Here is a 27,846-nt window from a genome sequence, read left to right as displayed (position 1 = left end):
TTAATTTTCGAAAAACTCACACCATCAAAAGTGGCCGCAGTTGCAGAAACACCCAAATTTGGTGAATATAAAAACCATACAAGCCTGACATTTGAAATATACGTGTTTTTGGACTTGCAAATACAACAACAAAACCCAAATCAAATGGTCAAGAAAGATACGGACGGATATCCACGTGTAGATCATTTTAAGCGTAGCATACAGAGCAGTTTTTTTTATAACTTAAACATTTTTAAATCACCATTTTTATAGGTAAATGTCTTTTGAACCCGCTTCTCAGATAGTTATTGAATGTATAATCCTGTAGGGGGCGGTAATTAAACATCCGCGCGCCGTTCATACAGCGAAGAAAAAGACACAAATGACAAGTCTGTGAATGATATTATTTTCACACTGATGATATACAGTTATTAATCAGTTATTTTTATTAACATCATCCAGAGAAGAGTGTTTTAATGGCGTCAGGAAGCGCACTGATCTTTGATGAGGAGATGACTCGTTATAAACTCCTCTGGACAGAGTAAGTCATCGTATCACTTACAAAAGTTAAAGATGTTATACTATTCATTTCAGACATGATTCAGACAAGTACCATAGCGTTCAATGAAGTACCGAGGTACTTTATTGAACGCTATGGTACTTGCATAGAACTTCTATGCATTGCAAATACCATGGTTACATTAAAATGGTTATCATCTTGTATGATGGTAAAGTAATACCATTAGCAGCTAACGTTGCACCTTGGTTTTGTTTGTAAGGGTTTGCTTCTTACGCGTCAAAATGATCATAGCCTAATTTATATCTGTAAACTGAAAAAAAAATAGTACATCAATTTAAACTAAATGAAAAAGGTAAAATGTTGCACTGGCAACTAGCTCAAAAATATATAAATATGTATATTTAAATATTTCATTTTATTTTAGATGGTTATTTTTTTTCAAGTAATTTAAATAAATAAAATAAACATTTAGCGTTACTTCCAGTTTCAATTATAATATTAACCCTGGTAAAGACAACTATTTTAAAAAAATATATTAATAAGATAATTTTATTTATAAAATATTTATATCATATTTTATTTATTTCATTTAAACATAGCGGAGCTATCCAAAGTGCTGAACATAGTAACGAATAATAAAAAAAATAACAACAGAAACATGAAATCAAACAAAGAGACAATAAAACAGGAAAATTGAGTATCAAAACACCAGGGAAAGGAGATATGTTTTCAATTTTGATTTAATAATGTAAAAGGAAGGTGAAGGCGGATAATAAACATGGTCTGTTTTCACAGAAATATCTCGTTCAGTCATGAAACTCCAGACGGCGCCAACTAATCGGTCCTTTACATGCAATCCCCAAGCAATCACATTGTTACTGTATAGCGCATGCTGATTGGCCTCTGCTGATCCTGCAGCCAATGAGATTGCTTGCTCAACATTTAAGTAGTCTGTTCCTCTGAACCCCTCCACCTCCCCAGCTCCACCTGCCTAAATCTGCCACGTGATTTATCTATCTCTATTTATGCAGCAGCAGCAAATCTTATACACTCACAGCAGCGTTTCTGTGTGTGTTAGCAGTAACTTGCTCTTCCACACTTGCTCTTCATCGGCAGCATCTAGTCCAGCAAGACCAATGACATTAATATTGCCATATTTAATAGCATGCTAAAACTATTCCGAGAGTTGTCATGATTGAAATCTAATTGCGTTTTCTCTGTCCAGTCCAGCATGTGAGATCGAGGTGCCCGAGCGTTTGACCGCATCGTATGAAGCGCTCAAGACACATGGCGTGGCACAGAGATGCACGCGAGTGCCAGTCCGCCAGGCCACCGAGCAGGAGATCTTACTCGCACACAGGTTGGTGGACTCTCGGCACATGACCTTAACCCAGGCCAGTTTCTATTCCCATACAATTAAGTTTGGTTTCGAAATCAGGGATGCACGATATATCGGCCACCATATCGATATCGGCTGATATGTGATCATTTTTAATGTTACCGTTATCAGCCCGATAAAAAAATTGGGTATCTTATAAATATATCGGATATTATAACCGATAAATAATGGATTATTTCCTTCAGCTGAGACACTTCAGATGCGCACTGTTCACCATGATGCTTTTGGATTCCCTTAAATATGATTGGAATCACTTAAGAAAAAAAGGAAAACATATTATAATGAGAACGTTATAAGTGTGTGCTTGAGACATGGCTTTTAATGATGAGGCTTTTGTTTTTGTAATCAGGCTCTCAAAAAAGAGATTTGATTTATCGGCCAGTAAAATGATGATTGGCTTTCAAACATAAAGAATTATCGGTTATCGGTATCTGCCAAAATGTTGCCCTATGTTCAATGCAGTGAGGAATATCTGGAGGCCGTCAAACAGACTCCAAAAATGACCGTGGAAGAGCTGAAGGCGTTCTCCAAGAAGTACAGCGATGTCTATTTCCACCAGGTATGTGCAGATCGCTCACGCTGGTCGGGTTGAGATGAGTGCGGGCGCTTTCTAACGCAGCGTGTCATGTGACTGCAGAACATCTATGGCTGTGCTAGGCTGGCGGTTGGCGCTACGCTGCAGCTGGTGGACAGTGTCATGAAGAGAGAGGTCAGGAACGGCATGGCGCTGGTCAGGTGAGCACATATCCCGCAGCTGCTGTGTTCATGAGATCGAAAATAAAATAAAAGTGAAGTGTGTGTTATCTTTACTGATACACACTACAAATTAAATTGATTTTTTTTTATTTCAATAATTTATTATTATTATTGTCTGTTTAATTGTGTTTATATTAAACATTAATAATATAAAAATAATTGTTATTGTTACTATTAACAAGATTTAGAATTTGTTTTAATGTATTAATCTAATACTTAAAGTTAATATTTTTAAATTAATATTTTATTTCTATTATTTTAATTAATTATTATTATTAATAATAATAACATTATTAACAGTAATTATTTTTATATTAAATATTAGTAATATTTATGATAATTTGATAATAAATGTAGCACTTAAATTTAATGTTTTTAATACAATAATATTGATAATAATATTTGTAATGGTAATTTGAAATATTATTCATATTTATTTACTTTTTAATTTAATACATTTCATTCTAAATTGTTATTAGATTAGTATTATAATGTATAGTTTAACGCTATTAATTTAATTTATTATTATTATCATTGTTTAATTATTTTCATATTAAATATGAATTATATTTCATAAAATAGAAAGGTAATGTTTTCATTTAATAATAAATGCAATACATTAATGTATTAATTTTAATTTAATGATACATGTATATATTTATTATTATTATTAATAGTAGCTAATCAACACTTCTGTGTGTTGGTTATTAGACACTTGTATATGTTGATCTCTAGTTTTGAATAATTCATTCTTGTTCACTTCCCTCTTCTTTGTGTCCCTCAGGCCTCCAGGACACCACAGTCAACGCTCTGCTGCAAACGGGTTCTGTGTGTTTAATAACGTGGCCATCGCGGCTCTTTATGCTCAGAAGAGCTACAGCGTGAACAGGTGAACAGGAACAGCACGGCTACACCTGTAAACTGTATTTTTGTATTTTGCGTATGATTTTCCACATGTCATTTTTTATCCAGGGTTTTGATTGTGGACTGGGACGTCCATCATGGACAAGGTGTTCAATACTGCTTTGAGGAGGACCCAAGGTGAGTTCATCGCGCTTCTGATGGACAATAGCATTCACTAACTAGATGTTTACATTTTCAGAAGAAAATGTTAGTGATCTTTGCCTGAGCAATTATTGTATTTTATTTTAATTTAATTTTAAATTTAAATTATCTACATTTTCCTCACCTGTGTTTTTAAAAAAAACATTTATTTTATATTTTTATTTTTTTGTTTAATTTTTTTTTACTTTTAATTTAATTTAAATATTTTTAGGATTTTTTTAAATTATTATTATTATTTTATTTATAAATTTTTGATTTAAATTTCCATCTGTTTTATTATCCACCAGATCGTTTATGCAGATGTCACAAACTTTCCCTCAAGTACGAGCACTAAATGGTTTCTCTTTTCCCCTAGCGTGCTTTATTTTTCATGGCATCGTTATGAGCATCAGACCTTCTGGCCCAATCTCCCAGAGTCGGACTATACAAGCGTCGGGAAAGGCAAAGGATCTGGTTTCAACATTAACCTCCCCTGGAACAAGGCAAACAAAAAACACCACTGAATCAGTGCTCAGAAATCAAGCTCTTTCACGAGTGAAATGTGTTTCATAACAGCAGTACATGCCAATCAAATCCAGTTTTGAACAACAAATCTTATTTCTTTCAGTGAAATTTCAGAACAATATTTTGCCGTTCGTGATGCTCATGTTTGTTTTGTGCAGGTGGGGATGACGAACAGTGACTATCTCGCTGCCTTCTTCCATGTTCTTTTACCTGCCGCATACGAGGTACCCGTCGCACGAGAGGAAAGGCCCGTTCACTCCACGGATGAGAACTATTCCAGTACAGTTAGATTAAAAATATTGACAGCCAATCAGAGGCGGACGACAAAACTGCTGCATAAACAGAACAATAGCGTGTGTTGGTGTTAATGCTAATATACTTATTCCCATAGACAGTTTTCTTTATAGTTATTGTTCTTGTTGTGAATGGGCCTTAAAGAGATAGTTCACCCAAAAAATTTAAAAATTAGCCCATGGTTTACTCACCCTGAAACCATCCTAGGTGTATATGACTTTCTTCTTTCTTCTATATTACATTATTAATATAATTTTGTACTTATGTCGGTCCATTGGACCATTTTTGTTGTTTTCTCTTTCAGTTTGATCCAGAGCTGGTTTTGGTGTCTGCTGGTTTTGATTCAGCCATTGGGGATCCAGAAGTAAGAGACTTTTTTTTAAGTTTGTGATTTTCTGAGGAGAGCTCTTTAAAGTCCCGCTGTGGTGAAAATCAAGCTTTTAATATTGTTTATATGTTTTTAATATGCTTTAAGATGAACCATGTGCAAATTCATGTCGACAGCATGAGAGTATTTTCTCTAAAACTGCTGTGAACCAAAACAGTCTCAAAAACACAGTTTGAAATTGCTGGTGTGTCTGGCGTCACAAACTACCTTGTAACCAATCAGATCAACGTGTGATCGTCAACGAATGGATCTCTGAGCTGTGTGAGTGAGTGGAGGCGGGGCTCATTTGCATATTCATAGAACCGCTTATACTAAATCAGGCAAGGGTGTCGAGTTGCATTCAAGCTATTTTAAGACATGATTTTAAAGAAAAAAAAAACGTTTTAATGTAATTTTGGTGATCATAAATGAGTTTTAAGGGATAAAATGATTGACTACAGGGGGACTTTAACTGTTACTTCCCTTTCAGGATCTTGTTTAGTCCATCAGGCTACTCTTTAATGTTTCAGCCCTATTTCACGGGCCGTATGGGATGATATCAGTTGACATGGTTGTCTTTTCTGTGTTAGGGTGAAATGTGTGCTTCTCCTGAGATCTTTGCACACCTCACCCAACTGTTGATGCCTTTGGCTGCAGGCAAGATGTGCCTCGTCTTGGAGGTCAGGTGTCATTTTCAAACAAAACCTGGATTCATGACATTTTAAAAACCCGTTCCTCTCAGTTTTATGTTCAGATTGCATGTTTGATTTCTCTTGGTTTCTTTCGATCGTGTTTAGGGAGGGTACAACCTGACTTGCCTGGCCCAATCGGTTTGCCAAACCGTCCAGACGCTCCTTGGAGATCCGGCCCCGCTGCTGTCAGGACTCGGAGCCGCTTGTGAGAGGTGAATTGAGCTGTCAATCAAGTGTACTTGGGTAGCCCCGCCCTCATTTAAGTCTTATTGGTCCAAAGTCCTGCCCGCATATGTTTAACATCAAATACATCCTGATTGGTTGAAATTTTCAACATTTTATATCACTTTATTATAGTGTCATTGTTACACGTTACATGTAGTTACTATAGTCATAACTATAAATTATACATAACCAAACCTGATCCTAACTCTATAGTAAGTACATGTATTTACTTAATATTACTCAGTACTTAAAAGTATAATTACAGTGTAACACACACCTTAAAGGATGTCAAATCACTCATCATTATAAAGCTGTGTTATATGTTGTGTGTTCTTTCTCAGCGCACTGGAGTCCATTCAAAATGTCCGCAAAGCTCAATCATCGTACTGGAGCTGCTTTAAACACTTAGGTTAGTGCTTGTTTACTTGCTTTTGCTCAAATTAAATTGCTTTTTTACGTTCACTTTAAAGGAATTGTGTTTATTATAAAGTCAAATGATGTTACTCCTGGTAGATGTAGTGAAAATGCAAAGCTGGATTTCAGCATCATAACTCCAGTCTTCAGAGTCACATGATCCTTCAGAAATCATTCTAATATGATGATGCTCAAGAAACATTTCTCAAGAAACATGTGAATGCCAATGTTGTTATCGTTCTAGTTATCATTCTTGGTGTGAACAGGCCTTAAAAGTATTCATTTCTTATGGAAAACAATAACTTTTGAATGGTACTGTATATTAAATTAGATAATTTTACCTGTCCTGTTCTTAAGAGGCTCGTTCAGAAATGAGCACGAAGCGGCCCAGACTGGACGAGAAGAACAGCGCTGCAGAACCGGCACCAGAGGCCAGTACAGAGAAGACTCAGGGTATCGTGTGGCCAGAACCTTTAGCCAGGACAGCGGCGTGTGTGCGAACTGTCGTAGCGCCCCCTCCTGGTGTGGAGGTCTCCCTGCCTGAGGGCTGCCAGCGTTTGGAGGACGTTTCCCAAAGTACCACTAAAGAAGTACAAAGTATCCGGTTGGTAAAATACTATCAGATCAGGAAACCTGGTGTTACTCTTTTAGGGCGCATTGTAACCCGTTTTTTTTCCAATTCTAGGGATAAACATTTCCAAGGCGTCACGGACCAAAACATCCTCCAGCCTCTTGGAAATGTAATTTCAGTTCTTGACCAGATGATGAATAAAGAGGTGAGGACGTGGTAACGGAGGTCTGGGGGTTGTTTCTGTGTGCAGTGTTTGGTAACGGACTGTAACTTCATCAGGTGTGTAACGGATGTGTCGTGGTGTGTGACTCGAGTGTGTCCGTACGCTGTGCTTTTCAACACGCACTAATCGGCATTGCTGAACGGTACGACACTTCTTAGACTCAGAAGAATTTTTTTTTTTAAATCACCTTGATCAGATTAATAATTACCTGTTATGTGATATTAAATTCAGTGCTTGTGTTTTTGATGAAGGGTTATGGTTGTTTTTATTGGAGATGAGAATATACCAGTCATTACTAATGATGGGTGAGACTATCTATCTATCTATCTATCTATCTATCTATCTATCTATCTATCTATCTATCTATCTATCTATCTATCTATCTATCTATCTATCTATCTATCTACCTATCTACCTATCTACCTATCTATCTATCTATCTATCTAGTTTTCTAGTTTTCTAGTTTTTTGCTGTCACTTTATCGCATATAGTATATTATCGCATGCCCAGCTGTCCTTGACCGCAGTGGACTTCTCTCTCCTCAGGAAGGTGTTTCTAGTCCAGATCTGTGCTGAAGAAACCGAAGAGAAGTGTGTGAACCGTTTGTCCTTGTGTCTGAGAGAGGTGCGTCATCACATCTGATATTGTCTCAGATTTCGCCGTGTTTCTATGAAGTCACTTCCTCTTCCTGCTTGTCTGCAGGACGAGAGCTTCACAGCAGGTTTCATGCAGGCGGCTCTAGGCCTGATCCTCCCCCTGGCGTACGAGTTTAACCCCGGGCTGGTGCTGGGAGTTGTGGGAGAAAGTGGAGTGAAGACTCATTTGGCACCAGTCTGGGGTCACCTGACCAGCCTACTTCAGGGTGTGGCACAGGGCCGGACACTCGCTCTACTGCAGGTCAGAGTCTGGGTTTTTTTTTTTTTTTTTTTACAGGCCCAAAACTTCAAACTATAGTATTTTTTTGTTTAAAATGTATTTATTTATTCTAAATATATTTGCTTTAAAGGTATTTATTTAATTGCTTTAAATATATTTATTTAAAAATTGGTTTTAAGTGAATTTATTTTAAATGTAATGTAATTTTTTTTAAATGTAAAACAAATAAATACTTTTAAAACTAATAAATACATAATACATAAATACATTTCAAATAAATGACACCGTTTATTTATTTTAAGTTTATTTGCTTTAAATGTATTAATTTAAATGGAAATGTATTTATTTGTTAAATTTAAATCAAATAAAACTTTTAAAACAAACACGTGTTTTAAATAAATACATTAAAATAAACAAAAAAATATGTTTATAATTGAAAATACATAAATAACTGTTAATTTATTATAAAATGTACTTATTTGTTATACATTTAAAAAAAATAATTTTAAAATATATAAATCCTTGAACAAATAAACACATTTTAAATAAGCCAATTATATTATTTATTTATTTTCATATATGTATTTATGTATTTTAAATGTATTTATTTATTTTGTGTATTTTCTTTTGTGTATACTACTGTTTGAGAATTTTGGCCTGAACAATAAACACTGGTCTTAACGACCAGTGAATCACAATATATGCATGTTTTCAGGGCTATGACAAAGATCTGGTGCAGGTTACGGTCTCTGCCCTCTCTGGGGCCCCTGTTCCCCCCCTCGGGGTCTTGGGGGCCCCCAAACCTGAAGATGTTCAGATGATAGAAAAGCAGAGACAGAGGCTGCAGGAATGTTGGGGTCTGCTGCGGTGCACAGGTACTGAGACTGAATTAATGCAAATATTAAACAAAATATACATCACATATGCTCATCTACACTGGCTTACGTTCATATATGGTCAAATATATGCATTCTGTGAACTTTCTGCTTTCATGTACTTACAGTGTGTATTTTTATAGTTTCAGAAAGCTGATGGAAGCCACTTGAACATTGAACAGCCTGCATATTGATGTCCAGTTATGGAAAATCATGATGACTTTTATTTTTTTGTCCTTTTAATATTTTGTATGGTATTAAAAATAAACCCGATACAGTCTTTGTTAATAACGTTGTAACATTGTTTGACCATGGTGTGTGTGTGTGTGTGTGTGTGTGTGTGTGTCTGGTGACTCAGCTCATATCTGACAACCTCCATTTGGGGATGTAAGCGAATTGTAAATTGCTTGGTTTATTCCTCATTTGTTAGTCGCTTTGGATAAAAGCGTCTGCTAAATGAACTAGGGTTAATAAATATGATTAGTTTTGGACATCTTGGATAGCTAAGCAGACGTGTGTTGAGTTGTTTAGTTTCTATCAGTCTTACAGAATGATGTTTGTGACAACACTACATATCAGGAGTTAAACTATTATCTATTTTTACTTTATTCGTACTTTATATTCTTTTGTCAGTGGTTTGCTGGTATTATTCATGACCCATATGGTTGGTTGTGCATGGCATGAGATGCTTATCCAAATCTACTAGGTGGCATATGTTACCAGTTAACAATGTTAACATTAAAAGTAGTCATCCAGTAGGGGACGCCAATTGGCCAGAATCCTCAGTCAAACCGCATTTACTTTTTCTGCCTTTATTGGTGATATTTGTATTATCGATAACCGTATAATCATCTACATTTATGTCTATACAGTCAGAGCAGATCTAACTTATTTTGAATTTTACGTGATAAGCCTGTGAGGAATATATTTAGTCTTACAGTTGTACTAGATCACGTTATTTTTAAAACCCACAACAGTTTTGTGGGGTTTGTCTACTGAATGTTTTTTTAATGTTTTTTTTTCCAGCTAAACAACTGACATGTAGTAAAATCTATTGAAAACACTATTTCTGTTGCTGACAGCCTTATTTTCATTCCTGTCAAACTGACTAAATGAATAATGAAATTAAGGCATTAATGACTAAATTAATTATTACGGTATAAAAATCCAATAAACTCAAACAGACAAATCAATTATTCTAAATAAAACCAATTTAAAAAAAAAATTGTGTAAACTGATGTCTGTCTTGATCATCGATGAGAAGAGTAACAAGTACCACGTGACATCACCGCATATCTTTATCAACAATCAAGATAATATTTTGGACATGAAAAATGACACTGAGGGATTTTACTAACCACTGAATTGAAAATCACATGGTAAAGCATTGAAATAGTCAAATAATTATTTTAGCCACTACGCCCCGCCCCTAGACAATGCCAATTTCCATTCTTCTCACTTCTCCGGTTCTGTGACAGAAGCCGAGGATCAGATGGCCGCCAATCCGACGAGAGCGACCGGCCAGCCGGGCAAGATGAAGAAGGATGAGTCGCTGCTGGGAAAACTGGGAGGAACGTTATCTCGCAAAAAGAAGCTGAAAGAAGGTAATATTTTTAGGATATTTTTACTGTTAACAAAAGAAAGGAGAAAATACTGTAATTAGAAGAGCACATGACATCATGCAGTCATTGATTTTATTCTGTCCATGGTGCTGCTCTTGATCAATAATAGATTCATGAAAATGATTCACTGTTGGATATATAACCACTTATTTTTGTTTAAATAGCATATTTATATATTTAAATAATAATTAATGGAATTAAAAGGCCTATATAATAGATATTTCTACCGGACTATTATAAGTAATTGTATAATAGTGATATAAAAAATGTATGCGATTTACTCTTTGTATATCAGCATAACTTCATCCACAGATATGTTGTGTTGTTGTCTGGGACAGAAATAGCCAGGTCAGGAGCTCAAGGTTATTCAGATAACTGTGAAACAGGTTGCTTTGTATTTCGTTGGTTATATTATTTCCCTTTCAAACTCTCAAGAGTTAAAAATCTATGTTGCTTTTTAGATTTGTTATTTTTGTACAGTTTAGATCAAACTCAGCCTTCCAGGCTTCATTTGTGTGAACAGCTGCAGCTGCACAGTAAAGTGTGAGTGTGTGTGTGTTTGTTTGTTCCTTAATGAGACACAAAGGCAGGAATGACAGAGACAAAAGCTGTTTTAAATAGTTTTTGTACTATTTTAACCTTCAGTCAGTCACACAAGAGTTACACAATGTGTAAAATGCTCTTTACTGACTCTTTGTTTAGAGCTTCGTTTTGGGAAGTTTGAAAAGAGTATTCAAGTTTGAGGCGACTGCCTTGCTAAGTAGTTGAGACAGTCTTCTGACTGGTTGCTAGGGTGTTTTGGAGGATTGTTAGGGGCAGGGTGTTGCTAGGGTGTTCTAGCCAGTTGTTTGGATGGTTGTCAGGATGTTGCTAATGTGGTTTGGCTGGTTGCTAGGCTGTTTTTGCTGATTGCTAGGGTATTCTGGATGGTTGTTATGATTTCTGGTTGGTTGTTAATGTGTTGCTAAGGTGTGCTGGCTTGTTGTCAAGGTGTTCTGGCTGGTTGTTTTGGTGTTCTGGATGGTTCTTGTTCTTGCTTGTTGTTTGGGTGTACTGGATGGTTGTCAGGATGTTGCGAATGTGGTTTGGCTGATTACTAGGGTTTTTTGCTGACTGTTAGGGTGTTTTGAATGGTTGTTATGATTTCTGGCTGGTTGTTAAGGTGTTGCTAGGGCATTTTGGCTCATTACTAGGGTGATCTAGCTGGTTGTTTAGGGTGTTCTGGCTGGTTTCTTAGGTGTTCTGCATGGTTGTTATAATTTCTGGCTGGTTGTTAAGATGTTGCTAGGGCATTTTAGCTGATTGCTATGGTGTTTTGTCCGGTTGTTTGGGTGTTCTGGATGGTTTTTAAGGATTTATGGCTGGTTGTTAAGGTGTTGCTAGGGCATTTTGGCTCATTACTAGGGTGATCTAGCTGGTTGTTTAGGGTGTTCTGGCTGTTTGTTAGCGTGTTCTGGATGGTTGTTATGATTTCTGGCTGGTTGTTAAGATGTTGCTAGGGCGTTTTAGCTGATTGCTATGGTGTTTTGTCCGGTTGTTTGGGTGTTCTGGATGGTTTTTAGGATTTATGGCTGGTTGTTAAGGTGTTGCTGGGTGTTGTGGCTGATTTCTAGGGTGATCTAGCTGGTTGTTTTAGGGTGTTCTGTTTGTTAGCGTGTTCTGGATGGTTGTTATGATTTCTGGCTGGTTGTTAAGATGTTGCTAGAGCATTTTAGCTGATTGCTATGGTGTTTTGTCCGGTTGTTTGGGTGTTCTGGATGGTTTTTAAGGATTTATGGCTGGTTGTTAAGGTGTTGCTGGGTGTTTTGGCTGATTTCTAGGGTGATCTATCTGGTTGTTTTAGGGTGTTCTGGCTGTTTGTTAGCGTGTTCTGGATGGTTGTTATGATTTCTGGCTGGTTGTTAAGATGTTGCTAGGGCGTTTTAGCTGATTGCTATGGTGTTTTGTCCGGTTGTTTGGGCGTTCTGGATGGTTTTTAGGATTTATGGCTGGTTGTTAAGGTGTTGCTTGGTGTTTTGGCTGATTTCTAGGGTGATCTATCTGGTTGTTTTAGGGTGTTCTGTTTGTTAGCGTGTTCTGGATGGTTGTTATGATTTCTGGCTGGTTGTTAAGATGTTGCTAGGGCATTTTAGCTGATTGCTATGGTGTCTTGTCCGGTTGTTTGGGCGTTCTGGATGGTTTTTAGGATTTATGGCTGGTTGTTAAGGTGTTGCTGGGTGTTTTGGCTGATTTCTAGGGTGATCTAGCTGGTTGTTTTAGGGTGTTCTGGCTGGTTTCTTAGGTGTTCTGGATGGTTGTTATGGTTTCTGGCTGGTTGTTAAGATGTTGCTAGGGCGTTTTAGCTGATTGCTATGGTGTTTTGTCCGGTTGTTTGGGTGTTCTGGATGTTTTTTAGGATATATGGCTGGTTGTTAAGGTGTTGTTCGGGCGTTTTGGCTGATTACTAGGGAGATTAGGGTGGTTGTTAGGGTGCTCTGGCTGTTTGTTAGCGTGTTCTGCCTGTAGCCAGACCTGTGCTGATTGGTGGATGTAGTTTGAAAACTAGGAGAAAATTCAGTCATACATTTTTGATGTAATGAAAATGGGATTGTACACTCTAAAAAATGCTGGGTTGTTTTAACCCAACTTTGGGTCAAATATGGACTAACCCAGCCGTTGGGTTAAATTTTTACATTACATTTTTAACCCAACATTTCAGGTTTGTCCATATTTGACCCAAAATTGGGTTAAAACAGCAGCATTTTTTAGAGTGTATGCTGGTCAAGTGTCTTACAGATGAGTGACTTTGGTCAAGCAGTGATAGTTTTTTGTGGAGAAGATGAGTAAGCATGACGTCTATAGCGCCACCCAGAGGACATTTGTTAGAAAGAGGGGGTTTTGTTTGTTCAGTAAAGTAGTTGTCATGATTGACAGCACAACAGATCCACACATTTCCCATGCCTTCTGTGCAGAAGCTGATTGCAGAAAACCCTTTGATATGTATAAGTGTACAGTGTTTGTGTGTCAGGATGTTGAGCTGGCTGTTACACGTTGTGTTGGTGTGTATGAGAGATAGTGACAGATCTGGCTGTTGCTGCCTTCATTTTGTTCATTATCCTGAGGCTCGTTGAAGAACATGGATTCCAGTAAGTGTCACTCTTCTTCGAAACTCTTAATGCATTTTCTGAGAAATCTCCTGTTCAAGTTATTATGCTGTGATATTTTTTTAAAATAATGATCTGATATTTAAGACAATATACTTTATTATTAACTGTTTCATTATGTTTGTTTACACATTGTCTTATCAAACTTAATAGTTCAACCAATTAAGCATGGTTTCAAAGAGAAGCGGTGTGAGTTATTAATATAATATAATTCATATTAATATAAAAATAAGACTATTTTACACAATTTGTTTATATTCATTGTTAATTTTTTTCATATTTTGCCAATTACTATAGGCTATAATGTGTGATTATTTACAAGGTCCAGTGAAACTGAGTGATACTACAATCATTTATTACAGTAAATTACAAGCTTTAACAAATTAGTGTAATTCTAACAGTAAAATGTTGTAAAGTGTTTTCAGTGAAAAAAAAATTAATAAAAATAATAACTGTAAACTGACATTCCCAGAATTCCCATTACACTTCACATTTTTGAAGGTATTTTATCATGTTTCGTTATAGATTTTTTTATCAGTTAAGTACATTTGGGTTTTATGTTACATCTTCTGTTGTTTAATGAATGTTTATTGCTTTATTCAAGAGTCGTGTGTGTTACTACTATGATGGTGTTTTGTGTATGCATGAATGACTCTTACTTCTGATACTTCTGCCTGTGGAAAAGCTTGAACGTATTCATGAGTCTTCATGTGACTTCCTCTTTTACCGCCTTCATTATAATGCCGGTTGTCAGTATATGTTGAAGCTACAAAACAGATTCTAGTGTGCACTGATCAATATACTGTATCACTGCTGTGTTGTTCTTCTTAGAGTTATTAATGGGATATAAGGAAGGCGTAACCTCATATTTAAGCTTGGGTTACTAGTTTAGAATCAGCCTTTGAGAAACATATTGTTGAGCACTAATCTGAATATGGAGGAAAGCGCTTTGTCTTCTGCAGATACAGTATTGGTTTGAGGTTGGAAAATATGAAGTTCAGCAGCAGATCATGGTGTGTATGGAGTTACTGTGGACGTGTGTGATGCAGGACGTGTGTGTGTGACTGACATGACCCAATCTTATTTTCTCTGACATCTGAACTGTGTTGCTCCCTTTCCCTCTCTAGCATCCCGATGATCCCACAAATAAGTGCTGCTATATTAACATCAGCTCCATTCCTCTGACCCGACTGTTATTTTTGTCGGCTTTGTAATAAATAACTTTCCCCAGGCGCTACAGTCATACACACCGCTGACAAGCACCACACACACACACACACACACACACACACACACACACACACACACACACACACACACACACACACACTCTCACTAACTCACACTCACACACACACACACACACACACACACACAGTGTGTATTGATTTCTCAGGGAAGTGTTTGTTGTGTTGTGTCTGTTGTTATTGCAGTCGCTGATGTGCAGCTTTTTACTAATTGATTTGAGCATGAGAATGAGCTTTCCTGAAAATAAATAAAAATAAAAATAAATGAATGGTCTCGTTCATCAGATTCAATATTTAATTGCAAACCGCCGATAAATTTAATATACAAGACAAATCAAAGATCTAAATATTTTAATGAACATAAATATCTAATCCATTGTAGAATAGAATAGAATATAATATAATAGAATAGAATAGAATTTAGACAACACATATACAAGATATGGACATCTAAGATCCATGAAGATTTCATGTATTGCAGAAAAGCTTGAATGTCCAATAGAAAAGAATAGAACACATCTAACGTCTGGAAATCTTCAAAGATTCATGTAGATTTCATATATTGCAGACAAAATTTCAATATCTAAACCAATATAGAGTAGAATAAAATTAATTAAATAACACATCTAAAATCTGGAAATCTTCAACGATCTTTTAAGATTTCATGTATTACAGAAAAAAACTTGAATATATAATCAGTTATAGAATAGAATAGAATACAGTAGAATACAATAGAATACAATAAAACAAAATAAGATTAATTAGACAATAAATATCTAAGATCTGGAAATCTATCCATGAAGATTTATTTTATGTGTTGCAGAAAAGCTTGAATATCTAATTCATAGTAGAATAGAATTGAATGGAATAGAGTAGAATTAATTAAACAACACACATCCAAGGTGTGGAAATCTTTGAAGGTCCATAAAGATTTCTCGTGTTGCTGAAAAACTTGAATATCTAATCCATTATTATAGAATAGAATAGAATAGAACAAAACAAAATAAGATTAATTAGACAATAAATATCTAAGATCTGGAAATCTATCCATGAAGATTTATTTTATGTGTTGCAGAAAAGCTTGAATATCTAATTCATATAGAATAGAATTGAATGGAATAGAGTAGAATTAATTAAACAGCACACATCCAAGGTGTGGAAATCTTTGAAGGTCCATAAAGATTTCTCGTGTTGCTGCAAAACTTGAATATCTAATCCATTATTATAGAATAGAATAGAATAGAATAGAATAAAATTGAATTAATTAGGCCACAAACATCTAAGATCTGGAAATCTTCAAAGACGTATGAAGATTGATTTCATATGTTGGAAAAAAACTTGAATATCGAATCCATTAGAATTAGACTAGACTAGAATTAATTGCATTTTTAATAAAAGATGTATTGTGTTGAAAATGAACAAAAATGAACGAATGAATCAAGGCAAATGTACGAGGTGTAATCCGAGGTGTATGATCTCTCCAGCAAGTGTTGTTGTGGTCGTCCCCTTATTAGTGTGTAGTAAGCAGCCTGTCCTTCTCATTGAAACGGGAGCAGTGAGTGTGGGGGTTTCAGAGGGACAGAAATAACACGTGATGACGCGAGCACGACTGCTGTAGCCACACTGGCGGCCTCCCACACACACACACACACACACACACACACACGCTCAGTGCAGCGACATCAGCGGGACTGTTTAACGGGACATGGCTGGTCTACTCTGTGGAACGAAGAGAAGAAAGCAAGGTAGACTTTAGATAGCAGGTGTGTGTGTGTGTGTGTGTGTGTGTGTGTGTGTGTGTGTGTTCACTGGCTATTATATTATTGTGCAGCAGTTTCATATATCTAATTAAATCAATTACATTTTTGTTTTAACATTATCTCATTGGATTTACATTATAAATATTTGATATTAAATGTAATGTATTTATTTATGAATACAAATGCTTTTGCAATCACACTATAATTTGTTGTATTCATTAAATAGTCTATATTATTATGCTATTTAAGTGTTCATAGAAAAATTTCTACAGTGTATTTGTTTGCTATGGTTATTATGGCTATACTGTGGTGTTGTTTTAAAAAAAAAGGCGGTGCAGTGATTTAATACATTTTGATTAAACTATTTTAAATTTGTGTTCACATCAACACTTTAGATTTACATTATATAGATGACATTTAAAATAAAACTATTTCTGAATATTTATGCTTTTGCAAACAAGCAATGAAACATTGCTGTAATATAGTATAGTATCTATTTTATGTATTATAATAGAGTTGATAGTACTTGTTCATTGAAATGAGCAATTAGTACATCACTATTTTATTGTAACCCTAAAATCTGCACTGCAGTAATTTAATATATCTGAATACAAAAGATGTGTTAACATTACTTTTATGTATTTTATAAATACAAAAATATTAAAAAATAACAGAAATACATACATGTATTTGTACATATTGAGCACTAAATATATATGTATATTCTTTTTTATTAAAATTTCTATATTGCTTTAATTGATTTTTTATAGTTTAATATATAATTATTATGGTATAGTAGGTATATTTAATATAGAAAATGATCATTTATGATTATAAACAGCATTTATCTTCTCCTAGAGGGTTTGAAGTGTCAGTGTGTGTGAAACATGGACAGAGCTGTAATGCTGGGATAATCTTGCAGGAAATGCAGATTGCGCGCGAGATCATGCAGTGCTCTCTGAAGATGAAGACCTGTCCCTGTGGACTTCAGATGTTTATGTGTGTGTGTGTGTTCGCTAGCATGAGGGCTGAGAACATGAACGGTTGATGCGTTTGCCTCTCTTGGGCTGTTTACTTGACACTTTAGCTAAAAACAGAAAACTTTAGATGCGTTTTTGGCTGTTCATTTGCACGACAACGTCATTTAGGGGGCTGGGAATTGTAAACTGTATTTGGTTTGAGAAAATGATACCCTTATTGTCTCTGTGTGAACTACAAAAACGTGAGTTTTTATGAAAACGGTTACACGTGCATGCATATTATGTTCACTCTATAGGTGTGTGTGTTTCTTTACAAAGTGATCGCCAACTACTGCTGATAAAATTACTGAGAATTAAAATATGAAAAAAAAGAAAGATTTTTTCAGCTAGTCACCAAGGCAACATTTCTAATTTATTTCTATTTTAAATAAACCAAAACTATAAAAATAAAATCCATATTGACATAAAACAATTCCTATTACAAATGATAAAAACACAACAAATTTACCAAAAAAGTAAGCTAAATTAAAAATGAAAACAGAAAATATAAACCCAATATATATAATATAATAAAATATATAATAAAACATAAATCAAATATAATCAATTCTATAATATCAATGATACTATAATTACTCTTTCCCAATGGTATTCTCACAGGAACGATGTGATTTGAGTGTGTCTTTCTATCCTGATTTACCATGTCAAAAGAAAAAATAAGTTTTATTTTTAACACTTTTAAGAGCCTCTAATTTTTTTTAACTAGCAGTAAAAACAAGCAGCCTAACATAATATATTATTATTATTATATTAATAATATTATTATATTATTATTATAGCGATGTACATCTATCTTTCTTGCAAACAATTTTACTATCACAATCAGTCTATTTTAAAATGTAATTTATTCATATATGGAGTAAATTATCAAATATGATGATTAGATGCTCAGTTGTGTTGCTTCATATTTTTGTGGATTTTTTTTCCAGGATTTTTTGATGAATAGAAAGTAAAAAAAAAAAACATAATTTATTTGAAATATAATTTTTAGTAACATAATAAATGTCTTTATAGTCACGTTTGATCCATTTGATGCATCCGTGTTGAATAAAACCATTAATTTCTGTAAAAATCAGCTCTTGCCTCTAAATGTTTGAACAGTAGCGTGTGTGTGTGGTTCGACACAGGAGGAACGTCTTCTGAAGTCGTCAGATATATTTGGAAATGACCCTGATGAATGTTTCTGTTGTCAAGGAAGTACACTCAACTAAAGATGTTTACTATATAAGATCATGTCAAGTTACAGCTCAATTGAATAAATGTACTGTAATTACCTGAAGGAGGAAGAGAACGAGTCTCTCATGAATCCGCTGATTAATTACTGCACACTAATCAGTTAATTGACATGGCAATGATTTACTGTACGTGACGTTAGCCGTTTTGCCCGTCACATATATTTCCTTGAAACTGTACAAAGTACAAACCCTTACTGTACCACGGTACCTTGCTTGATATTTTTCATATTATTACTATATTTATATACTATGTTGTTTACATGATACTCCAAGGTACCTCTATAGTATTACCATGGTACATATCCCAGAAAATATGGTGCTTATGACACTTTATTCTTCTTTTTTTTTGTGTCTTTAGTGAGTGACCTTCAGGAAGAGGGCAAGAACGCCATCAACGCCCCCCTCCTGCCCGGCGGCCCGGAGCTGCTACCCGAGGACACACTGCTAGGTAACCCCAGTAGCACCTCATTGCAGGACACAAGATCCAGGGGGTGGAGTTGGATCCAGATCTAAGGGGTGGAGATGGATAGGATTAGGGGTGGGGTTAGGGATCAGGGGGCGGAGATGTGTAGGTTTAGGTTATACATGTAAGGTGGGAGTCCTACCCCTGGATTTCGTGTTCTGCAGTAAGGTCCTTCTCGGTAACCCCTCGCTCCTTTCATCCATTAAACACAACGTATATGGCAAGCCGCTTTAACATTTAATAATTTTAACCTACTAGTCTCTATTTTCATGCTACTAGTACATATTTTTTAGATACTAGTATCTATTTTATTAAGTACTAATACTTTTTTCATTAGCTATTAGTACTTATTCATTAGTTACTAGTGTCTAATAAATAGATACTAGTACTTATTCATTAGATAGATTAAATATTTTCATCTAATTAAATATTTTCATTAGATGAAAATAGAGACTAGTAGGTTAAAATGATTAAATGTTAAAACGGCTTGCCATACAACGTAACGTCTCTTTCGTCCACTAGAGGTTGTGTGGTCGTGAGTGATTCCCCGACAAAAACCCTATAGGACCTTTCCGTTGGCTTTTGGATTTGTGTTTTGATAGTAATCTTTAGGATTTAACACAAGTTTAATGAATAAATACAATCAGCTGAAATAAAAAGCTAAATTAAGGCTGTGTCCGAAAACGGCGGACACTCATTCAATTGAAAACGAGTGAGTGAATTCAGGCACTGAGTGCGTCGGAAGGCTTTTGAATAGTTTCTGCTGTTTAATAATCATTTGAGGCTTTAGCAAACTGGCAGCTCCAGTAGTGATGAAAACATTAATCTTGAACTTTCTCTTTAGCATGTATAAACTTGAATTAAAAATTTTAATAATCAATTAAGAAGGCATTTACACCCGTATGATATTGGTTTGGAAAACGGACCAGATGCGACGTCATCTTCTGATCTCGTTTTCAATCGAATGAGTGTCCGCCGTTTTCAGACACAACCTGAATTTAGCTTTTTTTCATCTGCATTATGGGTATTTTCAAGCCGTTGAGCGTATATACATAAAATATATATTTTATATGTCTTGTGGTTGAGCATACATAATTGTACACTCATTATTGTGGTGCATTATGGGATTGATAATGTCCACTATGGTTTCGGACACCACTATAAATGGCTGTTCCCTCGAATAATGCCCTATTTAAGTGTAGGCTCTAGAATTATTAATATATTTATGACGTTTATTTACGACAACTTCTGTAGTCCCTTTTTAGCCACTTGTTAGCAAGCACATTTTTAAAGACAAGGAAAAAAAAATCACAATTGTGGTATTATTGATGTATTTTAAGTCATACACAGAAAAAAACCATGACACCATGACATCAGGATGATGGAAGCAGAAGTGCTAAAGTTTTGACCTTTAAAAAAATACGTCATTGCTGCAGCAATATTTACTGTTTTATTTAAAAACCCATTTGCCTATTTAAAGGTAAATAAATACAGCGCTATTTAAGAATTTCAAGAGAAAACATATTAGATGAAACCACTGATCTATATAATGTCGTTCTATAGACATTATGCACCAGAGAAACGTGGGCTCCATCATCTTTATTATATTGTCTTTGAACTTCCGTTTTTGCGGTCGCTCTGTATATTACTATGGCATCGCTGTCGATGAGTAATTAGCTGGTGAAGTGGATTTACTTATTGTAGAGTTAACAAAAGTTATCATGAGCATTGTAAAGTAGATGTCTTAACAAATGTTGACCGGGAAATTTTTTACGAGCAGTTCATTCATACCTACGCAAGATCGCTGTGAAAATAAAGACCTGAAGTCAGCAGCGCTGAAAAGGGGCGGGGCTACATAAGGTCTATATAGATCAGTTCATGAAACTGGTCCTTGAGAAATGCATTACTAAGAAGTTGAACTCCTAAAGTCTAATTTTGCGGTGGTGTTGGGTGTGGAGGACACTTCTCGTTTCCTCCATGACTCTTGCTCACTCTGAGTCACACAGTTGGAGAAGTTCCCCCACACCCAGGACCGTTCTAGAGGACAATCCAGCTGAATTTTCTGTTAAACACTGTGTTGAAGAGTTTATTCTTTCATCTGTGATTTTTTTTGCAGAGGAAAATGCAGAGAGGACCATTCTAGACCCTACATCCAGAGAAGACCTCAATTTCAAAGACCTACAGAAGGTAGAAAACACATGTTCTGTCTGTTTACATAAACATCTCTGAATAGATGATGTGAAAAACTCCCAGAAATGGTAGATGGAGATGACCTAAGTCTGTTTGGAGAGCATGCAGCGCCCTCTACAGTTTTAGCTATTACCTCAAACCCCTCAAACCAGTGTTATTTTAACATTATTTACATAATATTATAGTATTTTTAATACTACAATTAAAATAATTTAAAAATTAACTATAATTATAATGATTAAAATTTTATTTGTAATTTTTTTAATTTTTAGTAATTTTATTTTTTGCTTTAATAGCATTTTTCTTTTTTTATTAAATATTTATGTATAGCTTCAATTTATTTTTTTATAGTTTTTAGTTTTGGTCAGTTTAGTACTTAAACTTAAACATATATTGGTAACACTTTTTTGTACATTGTCCCTGTTATTGTACAATGTCTTTGTTTATTTTACTGCGTCTTGCATGTTACATGTAGTCTACTATAAATTATGCACAATTACATGCTACTAAACCAAAACTAATCCTAACCCGTAAGTACATTAATTAAAGGTGCTCTAAGCGATGTCAAATGTTTTTTAGGCCCAAACATTTTTTGTCACATGCAGCAAACATCTCCCCACTATCTGCTAGCTGCCTATCCCCTAAACACACTGTAAAAAAACGCGGTCTATGCAGACAACCCAGGCTCCACAAATGACAACAAAAACAAACTGCGGCAACCCGCTCCATGAAACATAACAAACTGTTCCAGCCAATAACTGACAAGAAGGCCCTGGGGGTGGGGTTTGGGGGGTCAGTGCGCAGATGAGGAGGAGGTAGGGTCTATCTAGCCTCCGTTTAGTTTAAAAATACTTGAAACGTCAACAAGAAGTCACGTCACTCGACCTCGCTTAGAGCACCTTTAAATATAACTGTAACAAGTACACCTTAAAATAAACTGAAACCCATATTTAGGTAGTTGTCAAGGCATTATTTAGTTAATGATAATTAGCATCATTAATCTTAACCCTATCCTTATAGTTAGCACATGTAGTTAATTAACTCTTTCCCCACCATTGACGTCATATGACACAGTTTCTAAGCCACGCCCATTTAGCATAATTACCATTCTACTCACTGACCTTTTTATAAACTCTTCCTCTCAGGTTCTCATTGACTGGATCAACAGTGAACTGGAGGAGGACCGAATCATCGTAAAAGACCTTGAAGAAGATCTGTATGATGGACAGGTGCTGCAGAAACTTTTTGGTAGGACAAAGACAAGAACTTTATATTTAGGATTCTCTTCTTTTTTGCACCTTTGTTATGGTACCAAACGTTGGAAATGTGGTGCTAATGAGGAGGTTCTGTGCGTGTGACCTCCTTCAGAGAAGCTGTCGGGTTATAAGCTGAATGTGGCGGAGGTGACGCAGTCGGAGATCGGGCAGAAGCAGAAACTGCAGACGGTTCTGGAAGCTGTTAATGGAGTCCTCAGACCGCTGGAGTGGCACACGGAGTGGAGTGTCGACGGTGAGCGCTGAAACTAAGACGCACATTTTTACAGTTAACCTATAAATAAATAAATAAAAGGTAGGGTAGGCAACTTTCAGAGAGGCTAGCAATAGCGAGCTAGCTAAAGCATACGATCCCACCCTTTCTGGTTCAAATTGCCTTTAAGCATTGATTAATTGTGCAAGAGAAAGTAAATAAAGTCAATTTTGGTAATCTTTTAAAACATGATCAAAAATAAAGAAATGTGTGGTTTATTATGTCTGTCTCTTCCTCAGCCATCCACTCTAAGAGCCTGGTGTCCATCGTGTACCTGTTGCTGGCACTCGCCATGTACTATGCAGCTCCCATCCGCTTACCTGAGCACGTGTCCGTCCAGGTGATCGTGGTCAAGGTACGGGGACCTCATTAAAGTGTGAAACTGAACGTTATATCAAATGCCTCCTTAAAGGAGTTGTTCACTTTTAAAAAAAAAAACTTTTGCTGATAATTTACTCACCCCAATGTCACCCAAGATGTTCATGTCTTTCTTTCTTCAGTCGAAAAGAAATTAAGGTTTTTGATGAAAACATTCCAGGATTTTCTCCATAATGGACTTCAATGGGAACCAAACAGTTCAAAGTCCAAATGAGAGTTTCAGTGCAGCTTCAAATGGCTTTAAACGACACCAGACGATAAATGAGGGTCTTATCAAGCGAAACGATCTGTCATTTAAAAAATAAATAAAAAAGTTTAAGTTTTATAAGCACAAATGCTCGCCTTGCTCTGTTCTGTGATGAGCGTTCGTGACCCTCATGTTCAAACTTGTTCATCAAAATGAACAAATCTTTTTTCGAGTCATGACTTGAAGGGTTCTAGATAAGACCGTTATTCATCGTCTGGAGTCGTTTAAAGCCCTTTGAAGCTGCACTGAAACTCTCATTTGGACCTTGAACTGTTTGGTTCCCAATGAAGTCCACATAAAAAAACTTAAATTTCGTTTTTAACTGAAGAAAGAAAGACATGGACATCTTGGATGACATGGGGGTGAGTAAATTATTAGCAAAAGTTCTTTTAAAAGTGAACTACTCCTTTAATTTTGTTTTTGTTTCAGAAAAAAGAGGGAATCCTGCAGACTGCTCATGTGACCAAACAACTCACAAGTACCACAACAGAGTAAGCAGCTTCAATGTGGCCATCTAGTGATGAAAGATGGTTATAACATAAAAAAAAAAAACTTTTTTATTTAAGTGTGTGATCTGATGCAGACTTTCTGTTCACTGTTTCCAACAGAATGATGATCGGAAAGTCAGGTGGGCATTTTCACACATTTTCATGTTCTTAAGGATCAATATCCTGCTGGAAAATCCAAGGTTTTTTGGCACATGATAACTAGTTCACAGTGCTCTAATCTAGCTCTAATTGGCTTGACCATGGTGGTCTTACAGATTAAAAATAAACCATCGAGACCAGTTAAATGTACACATGTACCTGACCTGAGGTAAAAACTAGGAACTGGTTTTCTGGATTTTGATGGTTTGTCTGTTTTCTATTTTTATTAGTCCCAAACAGTTTCTTTGTTTTGTCATTTGCAGAACGGGATGCTTTCGACACCTTGTTGGATCACGCACCTGACAAACTGAACGTAGTGAAAACTGTAAGAAGCCATTCTGGATGGGACAGGAAGTTCTGTGTGATGGTGCTGATTATCCAAAATGAACCTTCAATGTTTGTTTTCTCAGTCGCTGATCACATTTGTGAATAAACACTTGAACAAACTGAACCTGGAGGTGACAGAGCTGGAATCACAGGTATGAACATCACCTGTTAATAACTCTCATACGAATCAAAACCTTCTCTAAACCTCTTGTGTGTGAAGTTTGCAGATGGTGTCTATCTGGTGTTGCTGATGGGACTGTTGGAGAATTACTTTGTGCCACTGTACAACTTCTACCTCACGCCAGAAAGCTTCGAACAGAAGGTAAGTGTGATGTAGGACAGTCTAATGTGGACTGGTGAGGTCTGATGCGGTCTGATTTGATCTGTTGCGGTCTGACTTTGATCTGAAGTCTTATGGTGCTCGATTAGACTGAAATGCGGTTCGATGAGGGCTGATTCGTTTTTAAATATCTAATTAAACTGCATCAGACCTGTCAGACTTCATGAATCCACGTCAGACCACATCAAACCATGAATAGTATTAATGAAGTCTGATTGAGTCTTGATATCCTTTGATGTGGAGTTGTTAAGTCTCATGTGGTCTGATGTAGACTCATGAAGTCTGGTGGGATCTGATGTAGTTTGATGATTTGTTATTATATACCATCAGACCATGCATCAGACCATGTTAGACTTTATGAATCCACATCAGACTAAAACCTCACCATACTAATCACATGAGACTAAAACAAGTCAACAGCAAACCTTATCAGGTCTTAAGAGCAAACAATATCAGACTCAACGAGTCCACATCAGACCACATCACACCATATTAGACTCAACGAGTCCACATCAGACCACATCATATTAGACAATATCAGACCACTTCAAACCATATCAGACAATATTAGACTCAACGAGTCCACATCACACCATATCAGACTCAACGAGTCCACATCAGACCACATCACACCATATCAGACTCAATGAGTCAACATCAGACCACATCATATCAGACAATATCAGACCACATCAAACCATATCAGACAATATCAGACTCAACAAGTCCACATCAGACCACATCACACCATATCAGACTCAACGAGTTCACATCAGACCACATCACACCATATCAGACAATATCAGACTCAATGAGTCCACATCAGACCACATCACACTATATCAGACAATATCAGACTCAACAAGTCCACATCAGACCACATCACACCATATTAGAGTCAACAAGTCCACATCAGACCACATCAAACCATATCAGACTCTAAGAGTCCACATCAGACCACATCACATAATATATCAGACTCAACAAATCCACATCAGACCACATCACACCATATCAGACTCAATGAGTCCACATCAGACCACATCAAACCATATCAGACAATATCAGACTCAACGAGTCCACATCACACCATATCAGACTCAACGAGTCCACATTAGACAACATCACACCTTATCAGACTCAACAAGTCCACATCAGACCACATCAAACCATATCAGACAATGTTAGACTTAACGAGTCCACATCAAACCATATCAGACTCAACGAGTCCACGTCAGACCACATCAAACCATGAATAGTATTGATGAAGTCTGATTGGGTCTTGATATGGTTTGATGTGGTGTTGTTGAGTCTCATGAAGTCTGATCGGGTCTGATATGGTTTCACGTAGACTTCTAAAGTCTGATTATATGATGGTTCGGGAATTCTTATAGCATTAAACTGACAAATTTCTATTTGCATTTCTATTTCTAGCATTCAAAACTGGTTTGTAACATTACTAGTCATGGAAAAAAACTGTTAGTGTTTTTGTGTCTTGTAGGTGCATAATGTCGCATTTGCTTTTGAGCTCATGCAGGATGGTGGATTACAGAAACCCAAAGCTAGACCAGAAGGTACCAGAAAAATTATGGCCAGCAATGTTATATCAGCATTATATACACAACACAACCTTCAGATATCATAACAGACTAGGTTGTCTGAACCTGTTCATGGTGTTAGCCAGATTATCCACTAGATGGAGCTGTTCCTCAATAGATGCAGCACACTGTACCTGCCCTTTCCTTTCTGTTCTTACACACTGAACATATTCAAGCCTCTGTCTATTTACCAGCGATTCTGTTGTTTGTGTCCTGCAGATGTGGTGAACTTGAATCTGAAGTCAACTCTCAGGGTGCTATACAACCTTTTCACCAACTACAAAAACTCAGAGTAACACTTGAAGAGATCAGAGGGAGCTTGCGTCGTAGCTCACTGATGCCATGTACACACATCCCTTGTTTCTTTTGTACGTAAGAATGAAATATTTTGTATAATTTAGCTTATTTATGCCCAGAATCGAATGTATTCAGCCTTAATGATCCGTCAGTGTAGCAGCTCATTAAAATATTTGATTTTGACTCACGTAATCAAGGCCTGTCACTGCTTTACGCCCTACACACGGAACGACTGTTTGTCCTGGAATGATTCATAAACATGCACTGTGTATTTTATTTTAGTAGAAATGCTGTAATTATTTCAAATAAACAAGTGCTTTCTACATGCTGGAATGAATTCATTTGTGAATTTGAATTCTGGTCCCAAAAATGATTGAGCGACCAATAGTTTTTTTTATTAATCAAAATAAGCAGTTGCGTATCACGTCTTCATAGATGGAATTATTCATGCTTAAAATCCTTGGTAGCCTAAATATTTCACCTTGTCCCAGGCTTGAATTCGGCATGAAACAAGTTGCGATAGTCTTTTCTTCCCTATTGTGATATATATCCGAGTGAAACGACCCCTCAAACAAGACAAAATGTCAGGTGAGAATTTTGTCAAGGTTGCCCCGCCCTCCTGCCGCATCATTATTACTTTTGCTCATACTTGCGCTGTATCCGAACTCAGTTTTTGACTTGAATTCAAAAACTGCCAAAAAAACTGATGCTGATAGGTCACGTGATGACAACATGGTGGATGTAGTTAATCTATACAAACTCATTCTATATAGAACATATTTTATTAACAGTTGTAAAAATAAATTCAAATTCAAATGTAGATTCAGATGTGATAATACGTATTAAAGTTCGATGTGTGATTTGTTTGTGTTTGCGACATTGATTTATTATGTCTTTTTATGGAGTTATTCTAATAGAGTATTGGAGTTTTTAATTTTTGTCAACTTTTTCACAATTTCTATTAAAAACCACAAAAATAGTTTATGATTCTCCCACAATTCCGAATAGACAACTAGACAAAATGT

At 36.0% G+C, this 27,846-nt stretch overlaps 2 protein-coding genes across 4 annotated transcripts; both read left to right on the top strand.

Moving 5' to 3' along the window:
• Positions 1–327: 327 nt before the first annotated feature.
• Positions 328–9,048, top strand: hdac10 (histone deacetylase 10). The gene is made up of 20 exons (XM_089127947.1): positions 328–520; positions 1,725–1,859; positions 2,361–2,457; positions 2,536–2,633; positions 3,439–3,543; positions 3,627–3,695; positions 4,075–4,201; positions 4,382–4,447; positions 4,822–4,881; positions 5,475–5,564; positions 5,682–5,788; positions 6,143–6,210; positions 6,573–6,819; positions 6,901–6,991; positions 7,066–7,151; positions 7,261–7,314; positions 7,555–7,633; positions 7,712–7,906; positions 8,601–8,760; positions 8,904–9,048. Exons 1-20 carry the CDS (start codon positions 456–458, stop codon positions 8,915–8,917), a joined length of 2,013 nt encoding a protein of 670 aa, XP_088984073.1. The 5' UTR covers positions 328–455; the 3' UTR covers positions 8,918–9,048.
• A 1,163-nt stretch (positions 9,049–10,211) lies between these two features.
• parvb (parvin, beta) lies at positions 10,212–27,144 on the top strand. 3 transcript variants are annotated; one of them, XM_089127726.1, is made up of 13 exons: positions 10,212–10,364; positions 19,166–19,255; positions 21,387–21,457; positions 22,606–22,708; positions 22,829–22,969; positions 23,227–23,342; positions 24,042–24,103; positions 24,221–24,240; positions 24,523–24,584; positions 24,670–24,738; positions 24,807–24,908; positions 26,428–26,500; positions 26,744–27,144. In XM_089127726.1, the coding sequence occupies exons 1-13, from the start codon at positions 10,253–10,255 to the stop codon at positions 26,818–26,820; spliced, it is 1,098 nt and encodes a 365-aa protein (XP_088983852.1). In that variant the 5' UTR covers positions 10,212–10,252; the 3' UTR covers positions 26,821–27,144. The 3 variants fall into 3 exon arrangements, with proteins under 3 accessions (XP_088983852.1, XP_088983851.1, XP_088983850.1); XM_089127725.1 differs by lacking the exon at positions 10,212–10,364 and adding an exon at positions 13,422–13,507; XM_089127724.1 differs by lacking the exon at positions 10,212–10,364 and adding an exon at positions 16,436–16,517.
• Positions 27,145–27,846: the final 702 nt, after the last annotated feature.

Source organism: Pimephales promelas, chromosome 25 (genome assembly GCF_988280905.1).
Source record: "Pimephales promelas chromosome 25, fPimPro1.hap1.1, whole genome shotgun sequence".
NCBI classification, from domain to species: domain Eukaryota; kingdom Metazoa; phylum Chordata; class Actinopteri; order Cypriniformes; family Leuciscidae; genus Pimephales; species Pimephales promelas.
This window is presented reverse-complemented; position numbering and strand designations above follow the sequence as displayed.